The sequence below is a fragment of the Cricetulus griseus genome (assembly GCF_003668045.3).
Source record: "Cricetulus griseus strain 17A/GY chromosome 1 unlocalized genomic scaffold, alternate assembly CriGri-PICRH-1.0 chr1_0, whole genome shotgun sequence".
In the NCBI taxonomy this organism is placed as follows: Eukaryota; Metazoa; Chordata; class Mammalia; order Rodentia; family Cricetidae; genus Cricetulus; species Cricetulus griseus.
In genome coordinates, this window is record NW_023276806.1 from 261,955,193 (window position 1) to 261,982,856 (window position 27,664).

General features: G+C 48.9%; 1 protein-coding gene across 20 annotated transcripts in view; it reads left to right on the plus strand.

Annotated features, from left to right (window-relative positions):
* The window catches only part of Pcbp3 (poly(rC) binding protein 3), a 185,403-nt gene that overhangs the window by 148,590 nt on the left and 9,149 nt on the right, over positions 1-27,664 (plus strand). For 7 of the 20 annotated variants that reach the window (XM_035451830.1, XM_035451831.1, XM_035451832.1 and 4 more), the window contains 9 exons: positions 4,323-4,477; positions 5,573-5,596; positions 6,439-6,471; positions 6,944-7,060; positions 11,488-11,619; positions 12,705-12,833; positions 14,037-14,240; positions 15,513-15,587; positions 18,676-18,717. In XM_035451830.1, the coding sequence (XP_035307721.1) occupies positions 4,323-4,477; positions 5,573-5,596; positions 6,439-6,471; positions 6,944-7,060; positions 11,488-11,619; positions 12,705-12,833; positions 14,037-14,240; positions 15,513-15,587; positions 18,676-18,717 (911 nt within the window). The remainder of the gene's footprint in view (positions 1-4,322; positions 4,478-5,572; positions 5,597-6,438; positions 6,472-6,943; positions 7,061-11,487; positions 11,620-12,704; positions 12,834-14,036; positions 14,241-15,512; positions 15,588-18,675; positions 18,718-27,664) is intronic. The other 13 variants (XM_027394289.2, XM_035451833.1, XM_035451828.1 and 10 more) reach the window with 5 other exon arrangements.

The following is a 27,664-nucleotide window of genomic DNA, read 5'->3' on the forward strand; positions in this document are numbered from 1 at the left end:
GATTTTCAAGAATATGAAATTGTGAACTGTGATGTCCATGCTATATATAAGATGCATGATTAGCAGGTATTCCTCTTGTCTAACGGAAACTGTATACCCTTTAGCAATTCCCCAACCCCCACTTCACCCTTCCCTTCTCTGCCTCTCTGAGTTCGTGTTTGAGTGGATTTTTGCACTATTTATCCTTCTGTGCTTGCTTTGTTTCACTCTTCACAGCATCTTGTGGGATCTTCTATGTTGGACCAAATGATAGCATTTTTATGGCAGATTAGTGTTCCATTGTGTGTACATACAATACTTTTCTTATTTATCTGTGAGTTGCTGGGCACTTACTGATTTCCTGTCATGTAAATAGTGCTGCAGTGGACGTGGAGGTGTGTCTGAAATATTCATTTCCTTTAGATCTGTGCCCAAGTATGAAATTGCTAGGTCCTATCGTGGTTCTGTTTTTGATTTTTGGAAGAATTTCCATAGTGTTTTTCATAATCGTTCTGAGTTCCTGTCTCTTTGTGAATGTTAGTGTCTTGGTGATAGCCACTCTAAAAGACTTGAGGTGGTATTTCACTGTGGTTTTCGTTTGCATGTCTCTAACTCTTATTGAGAAACTTAAGTGCTGGCTAACTTATTCTGCCATAAAAATGTACTCTCTATTTTAGATATTTGCCCACATCAGAGGTTTGGTTTATAGATATTTTCTCCTGTCTGCTAATTGTTTCCTTCATTGAGCAGAGACGTTTTTAGTTTGATTTAGTCTGTTATTTATTTTTGTGTTTCCTGTGCTTTGGGGATCATTTAAAAAAAAAAAAAAAAAAAAAACATTGTCCAAACCAAAGCCACAGAACTCTTCCTCTAGTGCTTCCTAGTTTCCTATCTGACATTAAGTCTTCCACCCATTGTTTTTGTGGAGGTGGAGGTGGATATAAACGGTAAGAACCCAGTGTTACTCTTTAGCATATGGATACTCAGTTTTCCCAACACCTAATCACTGAGGGAGCCATCTTTCCTATGTGGTCAGTTTCCTGTTGCCACCATAGGACTGGTTGTTTTTAGTCTACTGTCATTTTTTAAATTATGCTATTTCCATTTCATGTAAATACATGTCATTATTGAAATGTCAGGGCTCAAGTTTATCATTTCATTTTTAGTTCCTTGTTTATTCTTTTATCTGACTTATAAGGCTTTCTCTTGCCTTCCTGGGAGTTATTAAGCTTTTTAAAAAATTCCATTTTGATTTGTTAATAATTCATGACATCATTTTACCAGTTTGAAGGGGAGGTAGAAAGCATTCATGTCAGACAGTGCAGTAATTTTTACTTTAGCCACCAGAAATAATTTAAGAAACCAGAGAACAGAGGCCTATGGTATTTACCCTCATTTAAAAGTGCTCCTTTTCAAGATTAGGATTCTCAGCACATATTATACAAACTAGTGGCATCCCTATGGTGAGCCCACAGGGAGAGTGTTTGTGTGTGTTGATGTCCATCCACCCTTCTTTGCACTTACCACAATTGACCTGCTGTGTTGGTTAGCCCCTCCTACCACTGTGGAGGAATTTCTCCCCCACTATGCTCCTGGAGTGGAGCCCTAGGCAGCGATTTCTTGCTTTTCCTTCATCCTAGAGTTCCATCTTCTCCTTTCCTGGACCTGTGGTTCTTATCGAGCAGCCTTTTCCTTCTGAGCACTTCCGTCTCAGCTGTACCTGGCTATAGTCCCTGATGGTTGGGCCACTATCTGCTCATCTCTGTTGTTCCGTCATCTAGACGACCAACTCTGCTGCATACCCCTGGCTCCATCATTGGCATTTTACTGACACTGTACCCTTCTTTTTATCTTTCATTAATTTATCAAGAATGTTGCTTCTCTGCTGAGTCAATGTCTTCTCATTGGACTAAAGAGATGGCTCAGTAAGTAAGTGTGCTGGGCAAGCATGAGGACCCGAGTTTGGATTTCAGAAGCTGGGTATGCTATTCCCCATGCTACCTGCAAGCCTAGCCCTGAGGGAGGTGCATCTCTGGGGTTTGCTGGCCACTAGCCCAGCTAGAGAACACAAGTTCCACAGATCCTGCCTCAAAGGGACAAGGCAGAGAGTGACAGAGGAGGATACCCAATGGCCTCCTTATGCATAGTGCATGCTCACATGTACACACATCATACACATCACCACCACCACACAAACGATATTCCTGTGTGTTCATAGAAACACTGTTATGATGGCCGATTCACAGATGTCAGCTAATATTAATGTCTCTGTCACCTTGGGATTGGCATTGGCTGATTGCCCTTCATCCACTGTGAAATCTCCATAGACTTGGCATGGCAGGTCATTCCTGTTGAAACCTGATGGTTTGGGCATTAAGGACTAAGGCTCTGGCCCTTGGCCTTCCTTTTCCACTAGCTTCTCCTGACTGTGCGCTGGTGGGAAGCAAAAGGGTGGAGGTGCAGCTTTCTCCTGGACTTGTATAGTCATCCAGGCATGGAGAAACTCCTTACTGCCGAGCCAGAGTTCTGGCTCCTACTGTCCCTTCATTATCCCTCTGGCTTTGCAGAGGAGCACGGCTCCTTCCTGCTCCCCACAGCCTGCCCCTGACACCGTGAGCCAGGACTTATCCCTGGGGTTGGAGTGCTTCTGTTTCGCCTAATGAAGGCAAGAGGTGCTCACCACTGAGCCCTGCTTTGAGAAGAGTTTGGCTGTACTAGGAGATGGCGCTTCAGGGTGTAGACACACTTGCTGCCTCCTCCTGATCCTCTGATGAGAGAGCAGACCTCTGCAGGGCTCGGGGTTGGCGCTTTTCTGTCTCCATGTCTGAGGGACCCAGACAACCTCACCTGTTCCACAGGACAGCTCTTCACTCGCAGAGAGCTTTTTTGTGCCTGTGTGTCTATCTGTCTGTCTGTCTCTGTCCTATTCTCTGATGCAGAAAGGCACTGGCCCAAGTGACTGATCACTCCTGACAGCCTGGAGCCGAAAGCACCAGGGGCGGGCTCTGACCTACTTTCTCCTTCCTGAGCTGGAAACATTTATATAACAGACAGCCACAGGGCCCTGCTGTCCCCATGATGGGTAGGAGATGCCCAAGACTAGCCACAGTGTGATCCAGTTTATGGCCCTTGCAAATCAACCTTAGCAGAAGCGGGGCTTCCCGTAAGAGGACTTGGCTCAGCTTACCACAGGGTGTCTGTGAAGACATCTGTTATTTGGTGTCACATCGGTCTCCTGCACCAAGTGCTCTTTTCCTCCTGAGATCCTTCTTTGGGAGCTCTAGCTGGGGCCCAGCATTGCTCGGAGCCTATGTAAATATCCTGGCCAGCAGAATTCATCTGTTGGGCTTCTTGCCCGGAGCAGCAAGCAACCACACATACGACATCACCCTCCACACTGTAGTGCTGAGGCCCTACATTCCTTGCCTGCCTTCTCTCCGCGTGCTCGCCAGCTCCAGAGCATCTCCTGAGGATGGACAGCTTGTGTCTCTTGCTTCTAGAAACCTTCTTGGAGCCACTCCTTCCTTCCTCTTCCACTCCCCCAGGCTCCGCTGTCTTTCTAGACCTGCCTGGTGTGTGTCATAGTCTAGCTAGCATTGTTGGTATTTCCCCAATGGGGGTGAACCATCCCCTTTCTCACTTGCTCCCTCATAAAGTACTGACCCAGAGCCTGTGGATAACTCAGTGACGAGAGCTACTAACCAGGAAGGCCTGATCCCAGGTCACCCATGCTGGCATCAAGTCATCTTGTCACTTTCCCACAAATACTTGTACCTGTAATTTGTCTTTGCCTGCAAATAAGCTGAAGCCTTCATTTACCCCGTAAAGCTAACCATTAGAGGTTGCCCACAGAACAGGATAGACCAGCATTGTGCAGGGAGAGCATCTTGGCTTTCGCAGAACAGCAGCAGTTTAGCAGCCAGAGACCGAATTCACATTGGGGAAGGTTGCCAGTAACTTGGCATAAAGGGACAGGAGTGCAGGAGCCTTTCTAGATCGTTGTAGGCAAGAAGGGCTCTCAAGGGTGTGGGTCATGCTCTCTGAGTCTGCTCCCTGATGTGATAGAAAGCAGACAGAAGAAACACTAGAAGAGGGGGCTCACCAGGCTTGGTAGCCTAGCACCGGCTTTCTCTTAGATGCCTGGAGGTCTAGAGAGGCCATGATGGGGCAAACGGAGTCTACAGGGCCTAAGTGACCTGTACAGGGTCACATGGTTAGGACCCAACTCTGAACTTCTCCTATGGTGGTGACAGTGGCACACCCACTGCCCTGGAGGCTTGAGTCCCATGGTTCTAGGACCGAAGGAGAGTACTCCGGGTCACAGCTGTGCCTTCTTGTTCCAGGTGACGCCATCTGGGCCCCATCCATCCTTCCTCACAGCACCCTCAGCACCTTAAGCCACCACCCTGAGCTACATTTTGGAGGAAAGATGGAATCTAAGGTCTCAGAAGGTGGCCTGAACGTAACCCTGACCATCCGCCTACTGATGCATGGAAAGGTGATGTGGGGCAAAAAGCAGGGCCAGGGATTTGCTTTGTACTCCTTATTCTACACAGTCCTGAAACTCCGAAGGCCTTGCATGTGCAGTCCAAATTACACTTAGCGCTTCTCAAGACTGTAGCTCGGTACCCTACAGTGGCAGTGTCCTTCAGGTGGGTGCTGAGCTGCATAGCCAGGAGGCACGCCTCCCCACCCAACCCAGCAAGACAAGGCTGGTGCTGGGTTTTCTGATTCTACCCTGAGAAATCTAGCTCCCAGCTTCCCTGCCAGGAATATAGTTCTGGCAGGGAACATCCAGCTTTTCAGAAACCATGTCCTCTTGCACATAGCATCCCTGTCCTCTGTTAGGTGGCCTTTCCTTCCTTCTCACAGCAGAGTCCCACATGGGAGTCTCTACCCATCAGCCCCTAGTTCCTGTGACAGAAGGGCTACAGCTGAGCACTCCCTCCTCTTGTCACCTGAGCCCAGGCCAGGCCTTCCACATGGATCACAGCAGACAGCAGCATTGAGTTTCTGAGGACTTGGTTATAGGGAGAAAAGCGGGAAGTCAGGCTGGCCCTGCCCCAAGTGGTACCCCATGGAAGAACCTTCGTAGGGCTGTCCTGTGGGCTGGGACAGGGTGGGAGCACTGGTCCAGGTGCTCATATACCTCACAGGCATTGAAGTATTACTGTAGAATGTTGGGGTCTGTGCCCATGGCTTCTCAAGAGTCCTACATTGTAAAGCAAGCCCAGCAGCCAAGGTGTTATTTCCTGTCCCTCTATGGCGGGTCTCCTTAAATGCATGGGTAACTTGCCTTCTACCAGGAAGTTTGTTGATGAAGCTCAGCTATGTCCCTGATCAGCCCTGGTCAACAAGGCTCAGAGAAGCTGGACAGCTCAACATAGACATGTCTTCTTGACTGGAGTTTCGCTCTCGCATGGGGCAGGTGTATGGCTCAGTGGGAGAATACCTGTCTGGTATACACAAGGCCTTGGTTCCACCCCAACACTGTAAAAACCATAATCCCCCCTCATGTCACATAGACTGCGTTTTGAAGCCTCAGCCTCACAGTGCTGTGACATCATCTTTCTCGATTTCTTTTTCCCTACAGGAAGTTGGAAGCATCATTGGGAAGGTAATTATTGAGTGATCTCTGTCTTTCTTGGGATCTCTATAAGGTAATAGACTGAGACAGCAGTAGCTGCTGGTGCTGACTGGCCCCAGCAGGTACACAGCCCCGGCAGCCCTGTTCACACCCCCTCCTTACTTAGACAACAAAACCATGACTCTTGTTCTTGGCTCTTGGCGAACCAGGTAGAGAGCATTCTTCCTGGGTGCTGGCAGGGCCCCAGCTGGTCAGTTTCAAGCTTGTTATTGCCACCTCGGTGGCTGGTACATCTGGGTTTCAGACCCTGGGAAGGGTCACTGTTCTTGTACTCTTCAGAACTCCTGTATAAAAATGACCTTCAAGGAATTAGTAACTCCTCTTTACACACCTAAAGCAAAAGATGTTTCCATGGGGAAAGGACCAGTCAGAAGCCTGTGAGAGGAATGGCTGGGGGCTAGGCACTGCCCTCCCAGCCTGCTGTTTTTCGGTCATCTCTGGTAACCCTGCACCTGCACGGTAGGGGAGCTTCTAACTGCTCAGTGTCCCAACTCCTTCCTAACATTTCTTTGGGAAGGGCTTCTCATGGCATCACTACCCATGAAACAGTGTTTGAGCAAGGCTTAACCCCTGCTGGGCATCCCCTGGCAATAGGCTCACCCCGGTACCATATTTGTGGTGCTGCCATGAAAACTGACCTAATTCTGATCAAAGCCTGCCCACAGTGGCCATGCCTCCCTTCCCATGCCTTTGTTTCTTCATCTGAGCTACCCCTGGATTGTGGTAGGCAAGGACAGAACAGACTAGACGCAGGCGGCACCCCCATGTGCTCCTGGCAGTGACAGACTTCCTTATCTGTGTCTCCATTCCAGAAAGGAGAGACGGTGAAGAAGATGCGCGAAGAGGTGAGTGTACTTTACTCTAGTTGTCCCTCCATCCCCAGGTCAGGTTGGCCAGGTGGAGATGGCACTGCCTGTGACTCTCATGGACCTGCTCAGGTGTCAGGGATGCAAGGCTAAGAGAGGGGGCAACCGGTGTTCAGCTGCGGAGGGCACAGGTTCTCCTGGGAATCACTGGAACTCTTACTAATTAGAATTCTACTCTGGTAGGGCATGATGGCACATACCTGTAGCCCCAGCACCAAGGAGACAGAGGCAAAAGAGGGGAAGCTCAGTGCCAGTCTCCGCTCCACAGGGAGTTCAAGGCCAGCATGGTTACAGGAGACCCTGTTTTTAAAACCAATTTGCTGGGGATTTCTGGCAAGGATTTCACTGTTTAGAGTGAGATTTTTAAGCATGTGTCAGCACTAGTGTCTGCAAGCCTGGATGGGCCAGCTTTTCTCCTCTGCCAGCTGCATTTCCTCTCGTCTCACCTTAGAGTGGCGCCAGGATCAACATCTCAGAGGGAAACTGCCCGGAGAGAATTGTCACCATCACAGGCCCAACTGATGCCATCTTCAAAGCCTTTGCTATGATAGCATACAAGTTTGAGGAGGTAAGGCACGGGCTGGCTCCTGCGCCCATTCATCTGTCTCACGTGGTTGAGGACCTGGCTTGCTTTGTGACAAGGCTACCTAGAATTCTCTTTACCTTCAATCCCCCAGGTGTTCACCGCTGCTTCTGTCCCGCTAGTGAGGGTCAGCACCCTTTCTCATTCCTGAGGTTGGCCACGTGTGCCATGGGCACCGTGGAGAAGCCCACCTCCCAGATGCTTCCCAGGCACTACGCAGAGCCTCCCAGCAGGCACAAGGCACATGGCTGCTCTTGTGTCTCTTGTGCACTCATACCTCTGGAGTCCAGCTGCTCTGTCTGCCACATGGCCCCAGACACAGCCCTAGCTGCCACAACTCTGGGCTGAGCTACACACACTGCAGCATCCCTCCTGTCCGGAGAGTTTATATAGCCGTGTCTTAGCTGGATGTAGAAGTGTGTTTTCATGTTGGGAGATGGACGCAGACACAGGTATATGTAATACTAATGTGTTCTCTCAGGGAGCTACTCCTGATGTTTTTAGTGTTACCACTTAATGTGTATCATATATGGTGATTTAGGCTGGCATTTTTTCTGTCATAAATGAGGGGTGATGGCCAAATTTTGTGGTGGGCTTTGTGAGATAAGCAAAGACCCCTCTAAGCCTCCATCATTGATCACTGGGGAGGGGGACATCACATAATGGACAGAAGATTTTAGGTTTGCCCTAAGGATGGCTGTGGGTAGAACTGGAGATGGCTGACTCCCTGGCAGCCAGGCTTCCTGCAAGAGTCAGGAGAGCTAGGATTTGCTTTTTCTGGTGGTCCCTTACTTAGAATTGGGAGCAAACCTTAGGGAAACTGTGGGTACAGCACAGATGCTCCCACAACCAGCCTGCAGGAAGTCTAGAGTAAGCTGCCATCTAGTGCTCTTGTGCCAGTGGGTGGGGACAGTCCACCAAACATCTGGGGTTCAGATGCCATTTGTCACTTCTGCCAGAAGCAGTCAGGACTCAAGCAGTCTTTTCACCTACAAAGCCTGTCACAGGGTCGGGGCTGGTGATTCACATACTCACTCTTTTTTTTGTCACTTAGACACAACTTCATGGCTTCTAGTTACCCTCTGCCCTGGAAAGTGTCCGAGACAAATTTGTACTTACACACCTCTGAGCCCATGATGACAGTGGCCATGCTAATTGTTAAATTTCTTCCAGGCATCTTTGCTGATTCAAAGAACTTGGCTTCAATTTCATGGCCACCCTTTTCTGTGCCTTTGAATACACTCCTTCCTTCTCTGGGATTTTTCAAATCCTCTTATTTGTTTGTTTTTGTTTTCCTCTCTTCAGTCCTAGGAAATTGAGCGAGCCTGGCAAGCACTCCACCACTGAGTTGCACCTAGCCCTGCTATTTTTACTGCTGGTTCTCACTGTAAATCTGGCTAAGAGTAGCCAGTGTTAGCCATGCCGTTTTGTGACTGCTGTGTTCCATTGAAATTTCATAGACTCTAATTCCTAGTGGAGTCCATTTGTGTGGCCTTCCCTGTCCACACTGATGCCCATCAGAGCCATGCCCAAGCTCCACCTCAGTCGTCCTGTGCCATGTCTAGAATGGGTCTCCAAACACCTGTTTTAAAACAGTTCTAAAGCCTCTGTTGCCTTATTAATAAGATAGTCCATCAGTATCCCCACTCCTCACAACCAATATTTGCTGGTCAGTTTTCCATTACAGTCATAACGACTCAAGATAAATCAACTTACAAAGAAAAGGCTTATTCTGGCTCATAGATGTAGAGGGCTCACTCCACAATTTAGTGTAAACCATTGCTTTTAGGACTTAGGTTGCTGGAGTTTCAGCATAACATGGCAAGAACATGTGATATAACAAAACCATTCATTCCATAGCCAAGATGCAAATAAGAGACTGAAATTCTACACCTCATTCAAGGACACGCCCTCAGTGACTAAAGCCTCCCACTAAGCCCCACCTCCTAGAGTTCCATTGCCTCCTATGTTACTTTTCTTGTCCCTGTGGTAAAATATTTGAGGAAAACAACCAAAGGCAGGAAGGATTATTTTGGCTTATAGGGCAAGAGCACCATCCACCATGGCAGAGGAGGCTAGGAGGAGGAAACACCTGTTCCTAGTAGAGCTACAGTCAAAGAAGAGATGGATGCTGCTATTACAGTCACATTCTCCTTTCCATTCAGTCTGGGACTTTGGACCATGGTGACATTCACATTTAGAGTGAATCTTCTCACCTCAGTTAAGCTAATCTAGACACCTCCTCACAGACACACCTAGACTCTGTGACCTAAGTGATTCTAGATCCTGTCAAGTTGACCGTCAAAATTAACCCTCACATCTCCCAAAAGCAACACGGCTGGAGGCCAAGCCTTTAACACGTGGACCTTTGGGGGACATTCCAGGTGGAAATCATAGCAGATGAATTAGATAAGGATGTTGGAATGCCATCTCAGGAGGAGACAGTTCCTAACCTACAGTGGGTGTCTGTTTAGCTCTCTATTGCTGATCCCAGAGGTCTTGTGGAGTGGCTTTCCTACTCTGTGGAATACCAGATTGCTGTTGGAGCTGTGAAACATGAAAAAGGCTTACGCATCAGCTCCATGGAGTTTCACTGCTGCATTTTTGTCAAGTGTCTGATTTGGTCCCTTCTGTGAGGCTCCAGAGGGGCTTTTCTTGAGGAGACAGCTCCTCCTGGTGGAAGGTTTTTAAGAGGCCTGGGGAGCAGCCTCAGCCTGATCTTCTCATAGTATGTCTTCTCATAGTATGTTCACCTTTGCCTGTAGCGGGGCAGGGAGTACGTCAGCATGGAATCCCCAAACTCAAGACTCTAAGTAGAGGGCAATGTAGCCACAGAATTGGTTTATTTGTCTTGGGCCTAAGGATGTCAGGGCATCTATGCCAAGGATCAAGCTGAGAACCTCACACATTCTAAGTACATGCTGTCACTGAACTACACCCCAAGCCCTGTAAGTGCTAGGAATTTTAATTGCCGTGGATGCCTCCAGCTTCCCAGAACACTGTGGTAATGAGGCAGTGTTAGTAATGGGTAACTACCTCCAAGGGCTTAAGTGCTGGCTCCTGTGAAGCACCGGCCCTGACATTTGGTGTAGAAGTTGGTGTGCTCCCAAACCAAATAAAGCCAAGCCATTTTTAGCCACTTCAAGGAAATGCTTTGTTACCGCCTAAAACACACACGTAGTAGCTAAAACACCCTTAATCCAGGAGACAGGAAACCGTATATAAACCCCACTGGGAGTGGTTCAGAGGGCTTGAGCCAAGTCTTACCTTCTCATTTCTTCCACTTTTGTTTTGCTGAAAGGGTGACACGTGGTCTGAAAATGCCCTCTCCTGTCTCTTGTAGTCGCTAATGCTTTCACATACCAGCCAGTCTTTTCCATTGATGACACCATAGCACATATCAATCACACCAAAGCCACCATAGGGACAAAAGGTCATGCCCCAAGTCCACCATGGCAACCAAACCAGCCCCCAGGCTGAGGGCAACCAGAAGCAAAGCTCAATACCAGGAGGGTGGGTCTAAATGCAGAGCTGCGCAGAGGCCCCTGGGCACTCTGCCTGGATAGAGACTGCTGGGTCCAGAACCATGGGAAAGGGAGGGAGACGAGCAAGCTGCCCAAATGGAGCATGAATGGGCGTATGCAGCGCTGGGTGGAGCAGGGGGTTAGCCGCTGTCCGTGGTGCAACAGAAGAAGTCTGTACTGGGGGCAGTGACCCACTTGGAGCCAGGCTCCCTGGCGATTGCCCAGGAAAAGGGGGGGGTTGTTTTTGTTTTTGTTTTCTGGGTAATTTGGAATTGGAAGTGGAGATAGACATGAGGTCAGGTTCTGGCCAGGTAGCCCAACATTCCAGAGGTTTGGGTGTGACTCTCCAGGATGGTGGTATATGTTGGTCTTAGTTTCTTTCCCCCAAATCGGGCTGCCTCCTCTGTAATGAGGCTCCCTGATGCATAGGATCCTCTGGGTTTCTATGGAAATAGGCCTTGGACTCTCCCCAATTCCATCTGACCAGCTAGTAGCACCCCTTGGGAGTGCTCTCCACTGACCCCAGGCAAGTCTACCTCACACATCTGTCTGTCAAAGCCCTCATACCAAATAGATTTTCCATGCTGAGGAACCTGTACCCTGTCCTGAGTACCCTGTGACTCACTGGCCACCCAGCTTTGTGAATCCATATGCATAGTTGGCACATGTGGCCATCTGGCCCATATCTCCTGTTCCTTCTAACACTGGCCTGGTTCTGAAGGTTCCACGGTTGCCAAGTCACTCTCTGAGTCCCTTCTGTATGTGTGGGAGGGCTCCTTGAGTTGTTGTCAGAGGCAGAGATGCTGCACACATATCCTCACGGTGTTCCTAAGCCATACCGCTGTGCTCACTGGTATGAATCTAACATGACTGCTTTCTCCTCCCTAGGACATCATTAATTCCATGAGCAACAGCCCTGCCACCAGCAAGCCCCCAGTGACATTGCGACTAGTGGTCCCGGCCAGCCAGTGCGGGTCCCTGATTGGGAAAGGCGGCTCTAAGATCAAGGAAATCCGGGAGGTACTGCCCATCCTTATTGCATGTCTCCCACACAGTGTAAGTGTATGCACTGATACTGCAGAGCCTGATGGCTCAAAGCTGATGTGCAAACCTGACAGACAATCCAATTCACCTGTGGAAAACGGATGTGGAGAACCTTGCCCCATCCACACGTGCACACGGTAACCTGTCCCAGGAGTAGCCCTGCCTTGCCAAGGACAAGAAAAAGGATGGGGGTGGAGGTCCTTGGACAGGCAGGTTTTAGCATCCAATTCTCTGGCTCTGGGCACACTCTGCCTGAGAGATGCCCTTTTGCCCATCTCTGTCAGGTCCTGGGATGACACTAATGGAGTCTGAACCTGATGTGAGTTTGGCATTGAAAACATGTTACTTCAAGGAAGACCAAGTCCCCTCCCTCTCTCTGGTTTTTTGAGACAGGGTTTCTCTGTGTAACAACCCTGGGTGTCCTGTAACTATTTGTAGACCAGGCTGACCTCAGACTCACAGAGATCCACCTCTCTTTGCCTCCCAAGTGCTGGGATTAAAGGCGTGCACCACCATGCCTGGTCCAAACCCCTCTCAAGCAGGAGGGCAGCCACCCCTTCTTGATCCTTCCTGTCCTCTTCTGTGACTTGGATGCCAGAAGATGCCAGGTTCACCATGTGTGTGACTCCCTAACATTGTCACTAAGGTTTGTGTGCCTCACTTGTCCTGAGGTCCCAGGCTCAGGCTTCCTGGCCTCCATGTGATCTACTTCCATGGAGGAAGAATTCTTGATGATGGAAAGAACACTCCTATTTCCCTGTAGACATTCCTCTACAGATTCAGGGCCGCCCGCCCACTGGCTGAGCTGGCAGCACTTTTCCAGTAAGTCATAGCTCCCTAAGTGGTGTGCAGAGGCAGGACTGAAGGAGAGAAGGCAGAAAAGTGACATCTGGGTGGTAAGATGTGGGAGGGCACTGTGACAGCCAGGACCCTGTGTCTAGTGAATGGTTTCATGATGCAGACTACCCTGGATGCATCCCCAAGAGTTGGGAGGCGCTGTTCCTCCTGTATGTCTTCTGCCCACGGTCTGCCGTTCTCCTTCCAATGGCCCTTCTCTGCAGTCCACAGGTGCTCAGGTCCAGGTGGCAGGTGACATGCTGCCCAACTCCACAGAGCGGGCAGTGACAATCTCAGGGACCCCAGATGCCATCATCCAGTGTGTGAAGCAGATCTGTGTGGTCATGCTGGAGGTAAAGTATGAACACCGTGGGCCAACACATGTCACCGCTCAATACATGCCTTGCTCAAGGCCAAGCTCACTCTCTGTGTGACTTTCTAACTTTGTCACTAAGGCTCCTGTGCCTCAGTTGGCCTGAGGATTCATGTAGTCACTTGGGGTGTGGGGGGGATCAGACATTAAGAACAGGCAGATCACAGGGGTGGGCTGAAGGGACATCCTAGGAGTATCACCTGATGGTAGCCTGTGGCCATTGCCTGGCTGTGAGTGGGAGAGCATGGGTGGGAGCAGACGGGGCAGATCATGAGGTGTCAGCCTTGGAAGTAGTAACCACTCTGACCAGACAGAGGTGAAGGGTAAGAGGAAGTCTGCCTGTCAGGCCATCCAGCACAGCTGGCCTCTAGGTCTGCAGACTTCAAGAGAACTGCTATCCAGTGCTCAGGGTAGGACTTGGACAGACCCAGGAAAATACAATGTGAAGAGAACGATGTGGGGAAAGAGATGGAGCCACCAGACAGGAGCAGCCTCCTTAAGTTCCGGTCACGGGGGGGGGGGGAGCAGAATCCGCAGCCACTCCTGCACTGTGGTCTTCCCTCAAGCCACTTCTGTGACCCTTCCTCAAACAAGACCTTTCACCGTTTGGAGCACTGCTGACCTCTGCCCTCCCACAGCCTGAGCTGAGGCCACTACCACATCTCCACAGAACTAACTCCTAACCAGCTGCTGTGTCATCTGCTCTGTGTAATTGACATCATGGTCAAACCTCACATTTAACTTTTTTTTTAAATGTTTGCATAGTTTTTCCTAAGGAATATTTTCTGAAGTTAAAGATATTTTTCAAGTGTTATTCTCATGCAGCTTTCCCCTCACACTGATCAGGGTGATAGGATGGTCCAATTGCAGGAGCCCAGAGGCTGAGGGTCATGACTAAGGACTTGCAGCTCTTTGTACTGGCATCTGCCCTAAGCAGTGAGAAACATATGCTGAGCTCAGTGGTAGCGGTTCTGCAGTGGACATCAGAACCAGCTGCCAGCTGCTCAGGACAGCGTATGAGTGAGTCCTTGTCAGAAATCCCTAGGAGACTTCCGGCTACATAGAGTGGGGCCAATGCCTGGCGCTGTTGTGTGAGAGAAACCATGGCTACACACGCACTTGTGGATGTCAGCAGCAGAGGCTGACCTAAAAACAACACCCTACTCTCCTTTGCATGATGCAGTTGGCAGAAGCTGAAGGGAATGGCCCCCTCACCAGGAAGGAAGACATCACAGTGAAAACATCCTCATCTCCACCTGAGGAACAGCTGGGAAAAGGCAAAAGATGGATCTCAGACCCTAAATGTCAATCAACGGTCTTTCAAACTTGCTTAAGGGGTACCCGTTGTGCCCCCAGTCGATATACTTGGGTGAAGTCTGCAAAGAAAGCAAGTGTTGCCTTTATAGACCTCGTGCCTCACAACTCTGGTGCCTCCTGCACCTGTGAGAACAGCCTGTGTGCCTTGCCTGCCCAGGGATGTTGATGGTCTTAGCCCAGAAGGTCACTTTTCTGTGGGTGGGTAAAATGAAACTGGACCTTCTGAACAGGGAGCTCCTGTGTTGGGAGGAAGCAGCCTGGAGCACAGATGATGACCATGCCAGGATCTGGAGTACTTGGCAGAAACAATGGAGCAGCTACAGTCAGTGCAGGACACATGGGAGCTCTTGGCATAATCTTGTCCTGTCTGGGAAACCTTGGCAAGCCAGGTTTGCACAGAGGCTCTTGGAAGAAATTTTCAGCACCCCAGCAATGGGGAATATGGGTATTCCCGAGGGCCAGCTCAGACTGTCCTTCCCCCATTACTGTCAGATCCAGGGTAAGGAATGTTCCAAGGTCACACCCTCAGAGGCTGTGGCCATTGTCCTTGCAGGGATGGCCTGTGGGATAGTTACTTGTCACTTGCTAAAAGCTAAGAGGAGACATCTTTATTCTGGACACAAAGGTAGTCAAGGAAAATTCCACTGATGTCGTCATCATGGAATCTCATTTGGCCTCTGCGAGCCACCCAATTTTTCACTGGTGAAATGGAATGGATGACCCTAAGTTGCTCTAATGACCACTGCTATAGGAGAGGCAGAGGACTTGGGTTTCCAGACATAGTTCCCAATGCCAGTTGTGCTCAAGGTTGGCTTTTTCCAGGGACTCAAGAGTACTGTTTTAAAAAATCAAAGGATGCAAGCTGCTCCTTTGTGAAGTCACTGCTGTTATCTACTGTCGGATCCCATGGGGATCGTACCAGGAGGAAAGGGTAGCAGTGGGCAGAGTGGCATAGCCCCTGGGGGCCACCTGCTAACAGTCCCTTTGCCAGCAAGCAGTCCACCCGCCATGGCATGCCTGTGGAGCCCTGCTCCTGCCCAGCTAGCTGGGGAACTATTGAGGACAAGTAGCAAACAGTGCAGGCCAGGAAAAGGGATGTCTATCCCAAGGAAGGAAGCAATGAAGATGTCAAATTCAGCCTGCCTCAGTGTGCCAAGGGCAGGGTCATCTCCTTTTCATGTCCCTGGATGGCCCCTCCCCTCACTGTGGTGGCCTATGGAGCCTTTGCAGGCCATATCTGAAGGGCTGGGGGTCCCACGGAGGGGTGGGCGTGGGAAGGCAGCCCAAGGCCAACAGCAAAGCTGTTCTAACCGCTCTCTCCCTCTCCTGTCCCTTTTCCTAGTCCCCACCGAAAGGTGCCACCATTCCCTACCGCCCAAAGCCCGCCTCCACCCCTGTCATTTTTGCAGGTGGTCAGGTAAGAGCCGACCCGCTCGCGGCCTCCACTGCCAACCTCAGCCTTTTACTGCAGCACCCGCCGCTGCCCGTTAGTGCACTCAGGTTTTCTTGCCTTCTCACGTGCACGTCTCCCACCCTGCGATGGACACAGAGCTCTCTGGCTCACACCAGGCAGTGGGCGGGGTGGGGGGGCGCTAGGGAGGCACAGCTGCAGCTCACAGCTCCACCCATTGGGCACGTTTCGCAGTGAGAGACCTGCAGACCGATGCCCGTTGAGGTGCTGCCTAACAATGTCTGCCAGACCTCCTCTGTGGATGTTTCTGGACAGCTTAGGTCGTTAATACACAGAAACATTCTGGGTGACCATGGTGTTTGAATTCTCTAAAGCTGTGGGACCGAGGTTCCACTTTCCTGAAGCACTTATACTGAGGGCATGGCAGGCACATCCCTGTGAGGAGATGAATCACCTCAGGCTAGCCCATGTTCCACTGTGGCTGGGCTCCATCCCTGCTACCCCTTGTCTGCCTGAGTAGACATCCTTACAGGCAGAGAGCTCACATTTACAAACCTGCCCTTGAGGACTCCATGGCCAGCACCTGTTTCCTAGAGAAGAGGGATGGAAGGGAGGGTGGAGAACAGCTTTTGTTTATAAGCAGCGCTGGCTTTCCTTACATGTTCCAAACTCAGGTGCCCACCTTAGGTCCATGAGACCCATCCACACAGGTGACTTGAACACGGACAGCCAGGGGTCTGCCCAGAAGAGCTCTGTGTCCTGTCAGCCGCGATGTGTGTCTTTGTTCAAGGGAGAATTCAGTCAGAGACTCCCCTTAGGTGACCCAGCTGGCAGAATAGACACAGGGTTTTACTTCAGTATTCAAAAACAGTAAGGCAGAGAAAACTTATAAAAGAGTCTAACTATGTCTTTCTGGGGAAAAGCAGCAGCTGGTGTAGCATGTGTGGGTCAGACCTGTTGCCCCCATCTCCCTCCCTATCCTGCCATTTTACACGTGTGTAAGTGTGCATGTGCATGCATGACTACACACACAGAGTCTCCTGACTCAGCTCTGCCCCGTTGTTGACAGAGAGTCCTATGCTCTGATACAGACCCAGCATGTGACACCTTCCACTGTACACAGATCTTGCCAGCCTCGTAGCCACTGAGGCTCAGGGCAGTACTCTGACATCAGACATTCGGTCACACAGCCCCATTGCCATGCCCATCAAAGCTCTGTCTCCATTGTTCTCCCCAGATTCATTACTAGCTGATGGGTCAGTAACCGGTGTAAACTATCTCTCTGTCAAATCCACAATAGTCCCATAGAAGGAAATAAGGAATTTTATTCTGAAGGCCCCTATGCAAATGAATGTCAACTCTATAAAAACTACATGGCATGGAGTCGCAGCCCCAATTCCAAGGGCAGAACCCCTACAGAAGAGATCATGGCCAGGATCACTGGGCCCCACTCACCTATAAAACAGTCAATAGTAACCCCCACTCCAGTCACAGCAGTGAAGGTTCTCACGGCAGGGGTAGGTAGCCTTGTAAAAGCCCACCACCATTTCCTTGGGACTGTCTGGTCTGGCCTTGATGGCCTTGGGTATACACAGGGGACAGACTGATATGGGAGTCACCCTGCCAGGAGGCGGTCTAGTAGGAAAGCCCAGACACAAACTCAGAAGTAAAGATGCAGATTAGAGCTGGGTAGGTCCCCTCCAGAGTCCCACCTCCGTGTGTCTAAGACATGAGATAGACCCAGAGGAGGCTGCCTAGAGTGACACTTTAGGTGGGGCAGATGACACTGAAGCCGCTGTTACATACTGGCCAAACTGACGACTCCCTAGGTAGAATGTACTGAGACGTGACAGCCCCATATAGGGAGTGAAGGCAGTTAGACATGAGCCTGGAATCAACAGTTACCTAGACTGCGCTCCTGGGTCCAGCTCGGACATACAAGGCTTGGAGAACAGCGGCCCCTTCCTCAGGTGATGCTCCCTCTGGTAATACCTGGGAGATCATTCCTGGCAGAAGCTTTCTAAAAGTCAGGACTGTGTCCAGCCCCGTCCCTCCCAGAGCAGTGGCCTGTCTCTTCCTCTACAGTGCCGCTGTATCTCATGAGGTGATTTTTCTTCCTCTGCTAGCACGGCCAGGCCATCCTAGCACAGACTTCATTCTTTGCTGGAACTGTGTCTGTTTCACAGCTACCCTATGGCTGGGTCCCTGTTAGGTGGTCACATGGCTTTGATCTCCTGAGTTTGGTTGTGACAAGAACTCTTGGCACATTTTTTAAAAAAATGTGTGAGGGTCTGGGTCCATAGAAGTGACACATGATCCCCTGAGGTAACCCTCTCAGATGCCCAGAGACCTCAAGGGTGGCCACAGGTCTAGACCAGCCAGGTGATGGAATCCATGTCCTTACGTCTGTGACTCCACCAGGGTGGTGTAGTACTGCCCGAAGCCAGACAATTGTCTGTCGTGTTGCCCTCCCTTGACTGTGTTGTCTGTCTGTTGTTTGAAGGGAGTGTTGAGGGCTCTGCTGTCCCTGGGCTTCAGGGTGAGGCTGGGTAGGAGCCTGCAGGCTGGGTGGTTGCTGTGCTTGGCAGGGGAAATGATGACACCACACTGTCCTTAGACAGGTGTTCCCTATTTGAAATGATGGTATAAAATTTGGTAGTAAAAACAAATTAGGTCAGTCCAATGACTGATTTACAACCATTTGTTAGCACAGCTTTGGCAAAGCTCATTCTGGTCACTTTGAAAACTTCTGTTTTCATTTGAATGTATTGGGGGCTAAATCTTGCCCCCAAAGTATTTGCTCTGATAGCTGATAATCAGTGGCCCTCTGTATGTTTACAAGGTTAAGAGAGGAAATGGGGGTTAGGAACAGTAGATGGCCACAGCTCAGGGAGGGGGCAGTTCCAGGACTCACCAGTTGTAATTGAGGACCACCCCCCATCTTAGGCAAGCAAGGTCAGGTGGAGACGTACATTGATGGAGAACACTGTGCCCAGAAGGTTCTTATACTAGGATGGGTCACCAGAGGCTGACAAGCTGAGGTCCCGCCCCATCCCAAGCTGACTGTCTCTCTCTTTCTCGCTCTCTTCTCCAGGCCTACACAATCCAGGGACAGTACGCCATCCCCCACCCAGATGTGAGTTCTCTCAGTCTCTCTCTCTCTCTCTCTCTCTCTCTCTCTCTCTCTCTCTCTCTCTCTCTCCTAGCCTTCTCTTCATTATTGTGTACCTTCCTGCATGTTGCTGTCAATTGCTACTAATATTAATATTACACAATAATATTAATCTGTTTTCTCCATGTCTCTGACGTCTGTTGTATCTGTACGACCTTGGATATCTTTTTAACCTCTTAGCACTAACTCTTGCTTGTGTTGAGGACTTGGCCTGATGTCAAATTGCTGCAGTCCAGGGCTTCCCTCCCACACACAGGCCTAGCCTTTTACGATCCTACTGACCCCCACGATATGAGTGCTACATGCTGGCCTGGCAGAGTGTAGCTTACCACCTGTGGCCAAGGCAGGCAAGGCACTTGCTGTGCACTTGAGTCAGGTGACATTATCAGAACTATTTTGTGAAGGTATTCTAAAAAGGCCATTAAACGTACCTGGGCAAGCCAAACTTGCCCTTTGAAGAGCCCAGATGGAAGCATGGATTTTACCCAAGTACAAGGCCTAAGAGCTCAGAGCCAAAAACAAAAGGCTTTCACATCTTCTATAGTTAGTAAGATGCCGAATGTGGAAGTGGACTCCTGGGCTTGAACCTATGCCTCTCTAGCTGGACCTATCTCTGTTCAGGTATTTCCTGGTAGCATGGCAATATGGATGTATGGTCTGTATTTGGAGGATTAAAAACCTCCCAAGGGAGCCTGTGGGGGACAGAGGGAGAGTCTTGGTCTGCCTCTTGACTCACCTCCAGTGGACAGCTGAGTGCAAAAGAGAGAACAGGAGCCACTTGGAATGATGGTGACGCTGAGCCTGTAGGGACCAAGAGGTGATGGGCAGCAGCCATGAGAGAAGGTGACTCCTTAGGGGCTTTAGAGACGCTAGTGGGTAGGGCTGTTCTAGGAGATGCTGGGGAAGAGAGTGAGGGGACAAAGCAGGAGAAGGGTGTCTAGCCTTAGCGTTGGCAACTGAACCTAGGACCGCAAGCATGCCAGTCAAGGACTCCACTGCGTAACTGTATCTCCAACATGAGCCACCTCTTCCTAACCAGGTTTGAACATTTGCTGGGTTTAGCATCTCCCCCTAGGACATGCCCGCGTGTGCACCACTCAGTGCCCTGAGACACTCTAGACCTGCCAAAGAACTAGTCATGCTGTCATTCAGAGGCAGACTTTGACTTTTGAATGGGGCAGGAAATAGATGTGTATCAGGGAAAGATTTGCAGGCAGGGCACAGGGGGTCTTAAGAATTAACTAACACGAAATATGAATTCACTGTTTGTTGCATGGTAATTCCTGTAGTGAAAAATACACGCTGCCTTTTTTTTTTTTCCTTTTGATAAAGCAACACACAAACAATAGATAAATATGGGATGAAAATCCCTGTCTGGGTATAGCCATACCCACAAGGCCATGTTTGGTGGTTTCTGGTTACAGGTTGGCTGGCACTGCTATGTCTGAATTCATAGTATCTCACTCTCTGATCATCACGGCAGACATGCCCTTGGCTACTTAGACACCAAGGCTGTGGGCCTCCGGGTGCACATTCACCCTGAGCAGACTACATGGCTCTGCTCATCCTGTCCTCAGTTGCTGATGCTAAGAACTCATTACAGACAAGGGTGACCATTGTGGGTAGATGGTAGAATTGAGTGGATGGGGACCAGGTAGGGCCAGGAAATAATTTCCAGGATGGCCCAGTCTTCTTGTGGTGCCAGGGCAGGCATTTCCACCCATGGAGAAACATACATGCCAATGCAGACCTGAAAGCCAGGCTGTGGGATTCAGTGAAGCTCTAGACTCAAGGGGAAGGATCATCAGTACCCCTGTTGAAAGGCTATTATAGAGCTAGATTCTTTACCCCAGCAAAGCTAGATGTTCGAGGATGACCTGAAGGGGTCTTGTGGAGTTTCTATAGCTGAGAACACTGGAGTTAGTAGAGCGTATTTCTGGTCCACTTGATTTACAGACTGGTGAGGCATTCGTGTAAGAGACAGATCATGGCTGGTTTTTCTGTGTCAGTTTGTTTTATCCTTTCTCATAGAGTTCTTGGGATCTCTTAGTGGGCCGTTTGTAGATTATTGCAGCTTAATGTAAACTAATATACAACCATTGCAATTGTACTGTGAGGTTTGAAGTACTCGATGCTATAGTTTGGATGTTTCTGTCTTTTGATATTTGTATATTCAAGCCTAATCACCAAGGTGTTAGTGTTAGAAGGCAAGATTGCCATGAACTAGTTGGGTCTTTGAGGTTCTGCCTCTTGAACATTGGAGGAGCTGACCCCCCCTTATCTCTTCCACCATGTAAGGACATAGCATCTGAGATGCCATTCTGGAAAGTGAGCTGGGCCCTTACCACACACAACTTTCTGCCATCTTGATCTTTAGACATTTAGCTTCCTTGTTTGGAAGCAGCAAACTTATGTTGTTGACAATTGCCCATTCTAAGGTATCCCTTAGAACAGCAAGAATGGCCGGGCGTGTGGCACACGCCTTTAATCCCAGCACTCGGGAGGCAGAGGTAGGTGGATCTCTGTGAGTTCAGGACCAGCCTGGTCTATAAGAGCTAGTTCCAGGACAGCCTCCAAAGCCATAAAGAAACACTTTCTCAAAAAACAACCAGCAAGAACGATGTAGTATCTTGGTTGCTCATCACAAAATGGCTTATCCTATGACTATTATTCTATTTTTTTTTTTTTTTTTGGCAAGACTATGTGATTTGTGTGCAACTTCTAAAGGTACCTTTCTACCACATACAAAATTGAAGACTTCAGATAATCCACATAAAAGAAAAATAAAATGGCCGCTCAGTGGCATGGGTAATGAAGGCCAGGATGATCTTTATCTGGGCCAAGTACTTGGGGAGACTTTTTAAAGCCTAACTTTCTTAGAATACAAATATGGCTATTAGAAAATGTTAATCCTTTGTAGTGTAATTGAATACAGTTTGTCCCAAATGCAGCGACAGTTATCATTTAGCTACTTAATTATCTGGATATGCATGCCCACAAATCAGACATGGGAATCATAGGAGAGTAATCCTTAGATCTGAATTGTCTTGTCCAGATGAGAGCATGCACCTTTTCCAGACCCCACTTTACTCAATGTTTTAAATCAACTCTTGTGTCAAAATCACCCACCTGACAACCCTGTCTTCTACAGTTCCTGTGTACCACTTAAGATAGATTTACTCAGGATTCTGAATGCTTTCTGAGATCCCAAGACTCCAAGATACAGTCCTGAACTGTAGAAACTCTGTGGTGCCCTGCCCAGCACAGTCCAGTATATTCTCTGTACTCAGAAGCCTCTTGAAATGCCTGGCCATCTATCTTTCTTTACACTCACCTCTCTCAGATGGCCACTCAGTGGCCATAGAAGGTGTCTGCATGCCCATTTCTCTAGAATAGCCATCAGCTTTGGAAAATGGCCACATACACCTTTTGCATCCAGTTCTCAGCTCTGTAGCCTTGTAAAGTGTCTAGGAACCTTTGCATCCCACAAGCCTCAGGCAAGTGTGGTTTCAGAAAAAAAAAGGGTAACAGCACCATGTCCTAGGACACAGGAGTGATGCAGAAGGTACACAGAACCTGGAGAGACACGTAAGCATTGGGGTGGACTGCTTGGTCCCTCACATCTATGTTTCTGTCACTTTCTTGCATCAGTGTAATCACACCAAGGAGGAATTAGTTTCCTCTGGAGAAAAACCACAGATTGTCTATTGGGACATGAATCCATGTCCCAATAAAACCATTAAAAGTTGAAAGTATCCTAAGTTAAAAAAAAATATGAATACCCCTAACATACTAAACATTCCATGTAGGCATTGTCACCCCAGATATCATCTGCTAACCCTAAGGACTGAAGTACTGTTGGGGAGCTGCAGCTCATTGCTGCTACCCAAAATAAGAGAATATGGATCATCTATTAGTAGTTCATGAAAGGATCAAATTCCCAGTAGAGTTTCTCTTGATGCGCAAGAGCATCCTAAGTATCTATAGTGAACTTCAAAGCTACCCTCCCAGGTATGAATCTCTTACCTCATCTTCAGCTTCCAAGTCACTCCCTTACTTAGCATCCCCATTATTTAAAGGAGTACTGAAAGCAAGCAAACGTGAAAATGATGGCATGATGATATTGACAGAGTGCATCTCTATACTAACCTGACTATACACTCTCACCTGGGCTCTGTGTGCTTACTCTACCTTATGCACTAGCCTGCACCTTGCACCAACCTGTGAAGGGGACCTCGAGACCATCGGTAGGATAGTCTTAGAGGTCCCCTTGACAAGGACCATTGAGAGTGAATGGGAGAACTGGCATTCCAGTGTGTCCGCAGTAACCATTAAGCACCCTGGGAATGTAAAACCTCTTGTTTCTACATCTTGGAATTGTAGAGGCATGTAGCCTGATGCTGTGTTTGAAATGCCCTTCATCATGGTGAGCATAGAGTAGCCATCCCAGGCACTGCACAATGTTGCACAGCTGCCTTGCATGCCCCCCCGCCCCCACTTGATCAGTAGCCCTGTGGAAGTGGATGCGAACACCCTGACCACTGACAGTGAGGACAGAAAGAGCTAACAGCACCCCACAACCGCCGGCTGCCACCACGCCTTCTGGCTCTGTTCCCATCCATCCAGGGACATGGCAGACACTGCATGAAGCAGATTTCAGAATTTGGAATCATAGACGGCATACTCTTATCATAAAGCACTAAGTGTAAAATTGATGAGGAAAGGCAGCTTTGAAAAAAAGCCTGCCCTTAGCACTTGTTTTGGTGGGGGGGGGGGGGGCAGGTCTCTCTGACTTTGGGGCTAGGCCAGGCCAGCTATGGCTACAAAGTAAGACTATGTCTAAAACCAAACAAGTGAACAAAAAATGCTGCCTTTGTTGCCCAGCACTCTGGAGGCACAGACAAGCAGATCCCTCAGTTCGAGACCAGCCTGGTCTATAGAGTGAGTTCCAGGACAGGGCTACACAGAGAAATCCTGTCTCAAAAATCCAACCAAACAAAAACCCTACCTTGGTTGAAAGTTCCAACCACAAGATCCCACTAAGTGAATACATTGCATGCACAGATAGAAACAGTAAGAATTGCAGAGGTGCCAGTTCCTCCCAGATTGAGGTACAAGCACAGTAAAAACCCAGATTCCTAAAAGACCATTAGAGGAAATCATGCTGTTTTAAATGTTGTGTGAATGAACATAAGCCTCAGATCATGAAGGAGCATGATAAAGGAATTTGCCAGTTTTAATACAAAGATTTACTGTAGAGTCACAATAATGGCCACAGTGCAGTTGGGTCAAAGGAGAAACTGAGAGCCAGACTGGACTGTTGATCTCTAGACAGTTCAGGGTCTGAAGGTGCTAGTGTGAAGAGGCCTGCCCTGGCCAGGGGCCATCTACAAATAGTGCCCAACGGTGAGTCATCCAACAGTGGTTCCTCATGGCAGCCTCCTCATGCACACGAGGAAACGGGTGGCAGGGTTAGAAAGAAAATGCATAGGAAAATATCTGTCTGTTGTTCCCTGGTCAGGGAAGGGTTTCCTAGAGAAAATACAAACAGACCAGAGTTGGGGGTGGTGATGTAATGTCAGCTTCTCTCAAGAGGAATGTTGCACAAGTCTGTGCAGTAGCGAATCAGCAGCAACTGACCCTGTTTGAAAATTGGGCACAAGGCACAGCTATTTCCCCCAGATGCAATGAAGTACAGATTAGTAGGTGCATCTGCCCCTGAGAGATGGGTTCACTGCCTCCATTTCCCCGTGATGCACTGAGCTGCAGACTTAAAAGCACTTGAGAATGATTTGCCCTTAAAGTGGAGAGAGTCCGAGGAGTCCCTGCGCTGTGACAACTTGCCTCTTTCCTGTCTGCTTGACGCCCGTCTTTCCTTTCTTGCTCCTTCCTGCTTGTCCCACCTCAATAATTTGGAGGAGAAAGTGTTTATTTGACTGACATTCCCAGTTCACAATCCATCAGTGAGGAAAATCAGGGCAGGGACTAAAATAGAAACCATGGAAGAATGCTGCTTACTGGCCCATGTTCAGCTAACTTTCTCGTGTAATCCAGTCCCATCTGCCTAGAGATGGTGCTGCGCCCTCTCACGTCAGTCATTAATCAAGACAATCTCTTAAAGATCTGGCCAGAATCTGGACAGTTCCTCAATTGAGATTCCCTCCTCACAGGTGACTTTAGGTTGTGTCAAGTTGACAATAAAAGCTAACCAACACAAACTACTCCTTGTCAACTTGACACAAAAATATCACTTAAGCTATAACCTTTCCTTTCTTGTTTTTCCCCAAGATTTCATGTTAATACCAAAATATAGAATACATTACAACTTTTAACAGTCTCATAGTCTTTAAAGTTTTCAGCAATTTAAAAGTTCTTTTTTTTAAAGCCTCTGTGGGTCCCTATAAAATAAAATACCCCCCACAAAAGCAAGTTATATTACTTCTTAATCCAAAGGGGAAGAACTGGGCTAGAAAAACAATCAGATCAAAGCAAAACCAAAATCAGCAGTGGAAGTCTAAACCTTGTAACTCATTGTCTGGCAGCTGGGACTCATTATTGAGCTCTGCTGTTCACTGGCTTGCTCCCCAAACTGATTTTGGCATGACAAAACTATCAAAAAGAAAAAATGGAAGACCTGTTAGCTCTTAGTTTTAGCTCTTGTAGAAATTGAGTTGTAAGGTAGCCTGATGAGAACAGAGCCATACCAAGAGGATCCTTGACTAGCCGCTGTTTACACAGGTACCACACTCAGCAATGCCCACCATCACACACTGGCCTAGTCCTGTCCCTATGACATCACTGCGTTTGTTTGCTACTGTGGTTGGATATATATATATATATATATATATATATATATATATATATATTGCAGTAGGGGAGAGGTCATAGAATCACTAAGCCTCTGAACATCAGAGTCTGGGTGTGAGTGGAGCCAGCTTTGTAGGTTACATGGCTTCCTGTATCCTGCTGGTCATTGGGTTCTGAAGCCCACCCTGGCTAAATGAGTATCACCTGTGAGACCAGCAGGAGAAAAAAACATAGGGCATATGAGCAACTGGAAATCCTTGAGAACTCCTGGTGACCACTAGTCCTTGCGGTTGATACACGAGCTGCTGTCATTCACAGATGAGCTGAGATCTGGAGTCTCGGCAGAGCTGGTCCACACTAGATCCATCAGGCTCACTCCCCTGGCACTTTGCCCATAGGCCATGTTCCTCATTCTGCCCCCCCACACACACTGCCATCTTGAACTACCCATTACTCCATAGTCTCTAGGGATTCAGGCAGATATGAAGACAGTTCTGTCCTCAGAACACAGAAGCATGGAAACAGTGGATATGAGCGGAGTCCAGGGCCTAAAACTCTCTAGATCTTCAGGCATCCACACAAGCCACACCCAAAACCTTCACCCTTTTGCAGATCCAAACAGGGCTGTACCTTCTAGGGTACTTTTCTGTGATTAATCTGTCAGAAATATTGCCTTCACCAAGGCTCCAAGATGGAGCAAACAGAGTCTTTGGCCCCTCAGGCCCTTCCATGTGGAGCCTCACAGCTCACCTGGAGGCACAGTGCTATCCTTGAGATGTGGCCTGGTGACAGGTCTTCTGGACAAGCTCTTCTGCCTTTTGCCAAACATCACCACTCAGCATTGATGCAGAGTTAGAACAAACACAGATGTAGGCCGTATGGAAACCAAGCTTTGTCTGGCCAGGCAGAGTCACTGATACTGTGCAACACAGCAGAGATTAGAGGTACTGTTCTCAGTCCCTGTTGTGTCTGATCATATACTACCTCTTCAAGGGACTTTTGAGCTGAGTCTGACCCCATGTCCTCTAATTTGAACTGCTCTGGTCAAGTTCAGGATGCAGCCAGGTCTCCTCTGTGTAGGCACCTTTAAGACAAGTAGAGTTACAATTTGGATATGCCCATCAGTCTGCCATCTTTCTGAGGAGTCGGACTTGGAAAAGGACAAGTATCTCAGGGCCAAGCCAAGGGTTTTGCACAAACCCTAAATCCTTGGGTTTGTGTGCCAAAGTTCTCTCAGACATGGCACCCAGAAGCCACAGGCACCCAGCTAACAGGATCAGGAAAGGGACGACCAGCCAGCAAGCACCCTGAAGCCATCCTGTAGTCCAGTGCCCGCTCCACTGGCCATCCCCAGTCTCCACAGGGCACTGGTCTGAACTTTGAGGCTACCTCGCACCTGGGAAGCTAAGTGCAGGAATGTTCCATGGAGACATCTAGACACACCATATGGTCCTGAGGACAGAATGCAGGACCCTCATTCTGTTTGAGGCATACTCACCAGCCACCAAAATAGAGGCAACGGCTCTATTTCCAGAGTTTCCCACTCACTAGTCATAGTGTCCTCTGCCACAGTGTCTGACAGTTAACCCCAGCTCTTCTAACTCTGCCTCCTAACCATGAAGGCAGCCAGAATCCGGGCCAACTCCAGAGCCCAAGTTGATGACATGTAGCTTTGCTAGGACCTGTTGGAGGAAGAAGAGTCAACCTTCCCTGTAGGTGTGCTGTGCTGTCTGATGGGCCCCTGTCCCTCAGGAAACCAGGCCTGAGGAAGCCCATACCCCCTGTACCAATGCCCCTGATTCCCAAAAGGGTAGTGTGGTTCATAGCACCATCTGTCTACCCTGCTCCTTTGCTCACAGTGTGGCTAGCCCTATTCCCCTCTAGTTTCTGATATTCTTTATGTTAACTTGAGAGTGAGACTCAGATAAAATGAGCAGAGGTTCCACATGTTCAAGCCTTGTGAAGCTGAGTGGCTGGTGGGAGCGGAGATGTGGCCTGTGGAGAGCCTTGTCCTCAGGGTCCTCTGCATCTTTCACTTAGGCCCTGTCACCCTACATAAGTCAAGAAGGTGGTTGCAGGGCAGGCCTGTAGCTCTACCAGCTGC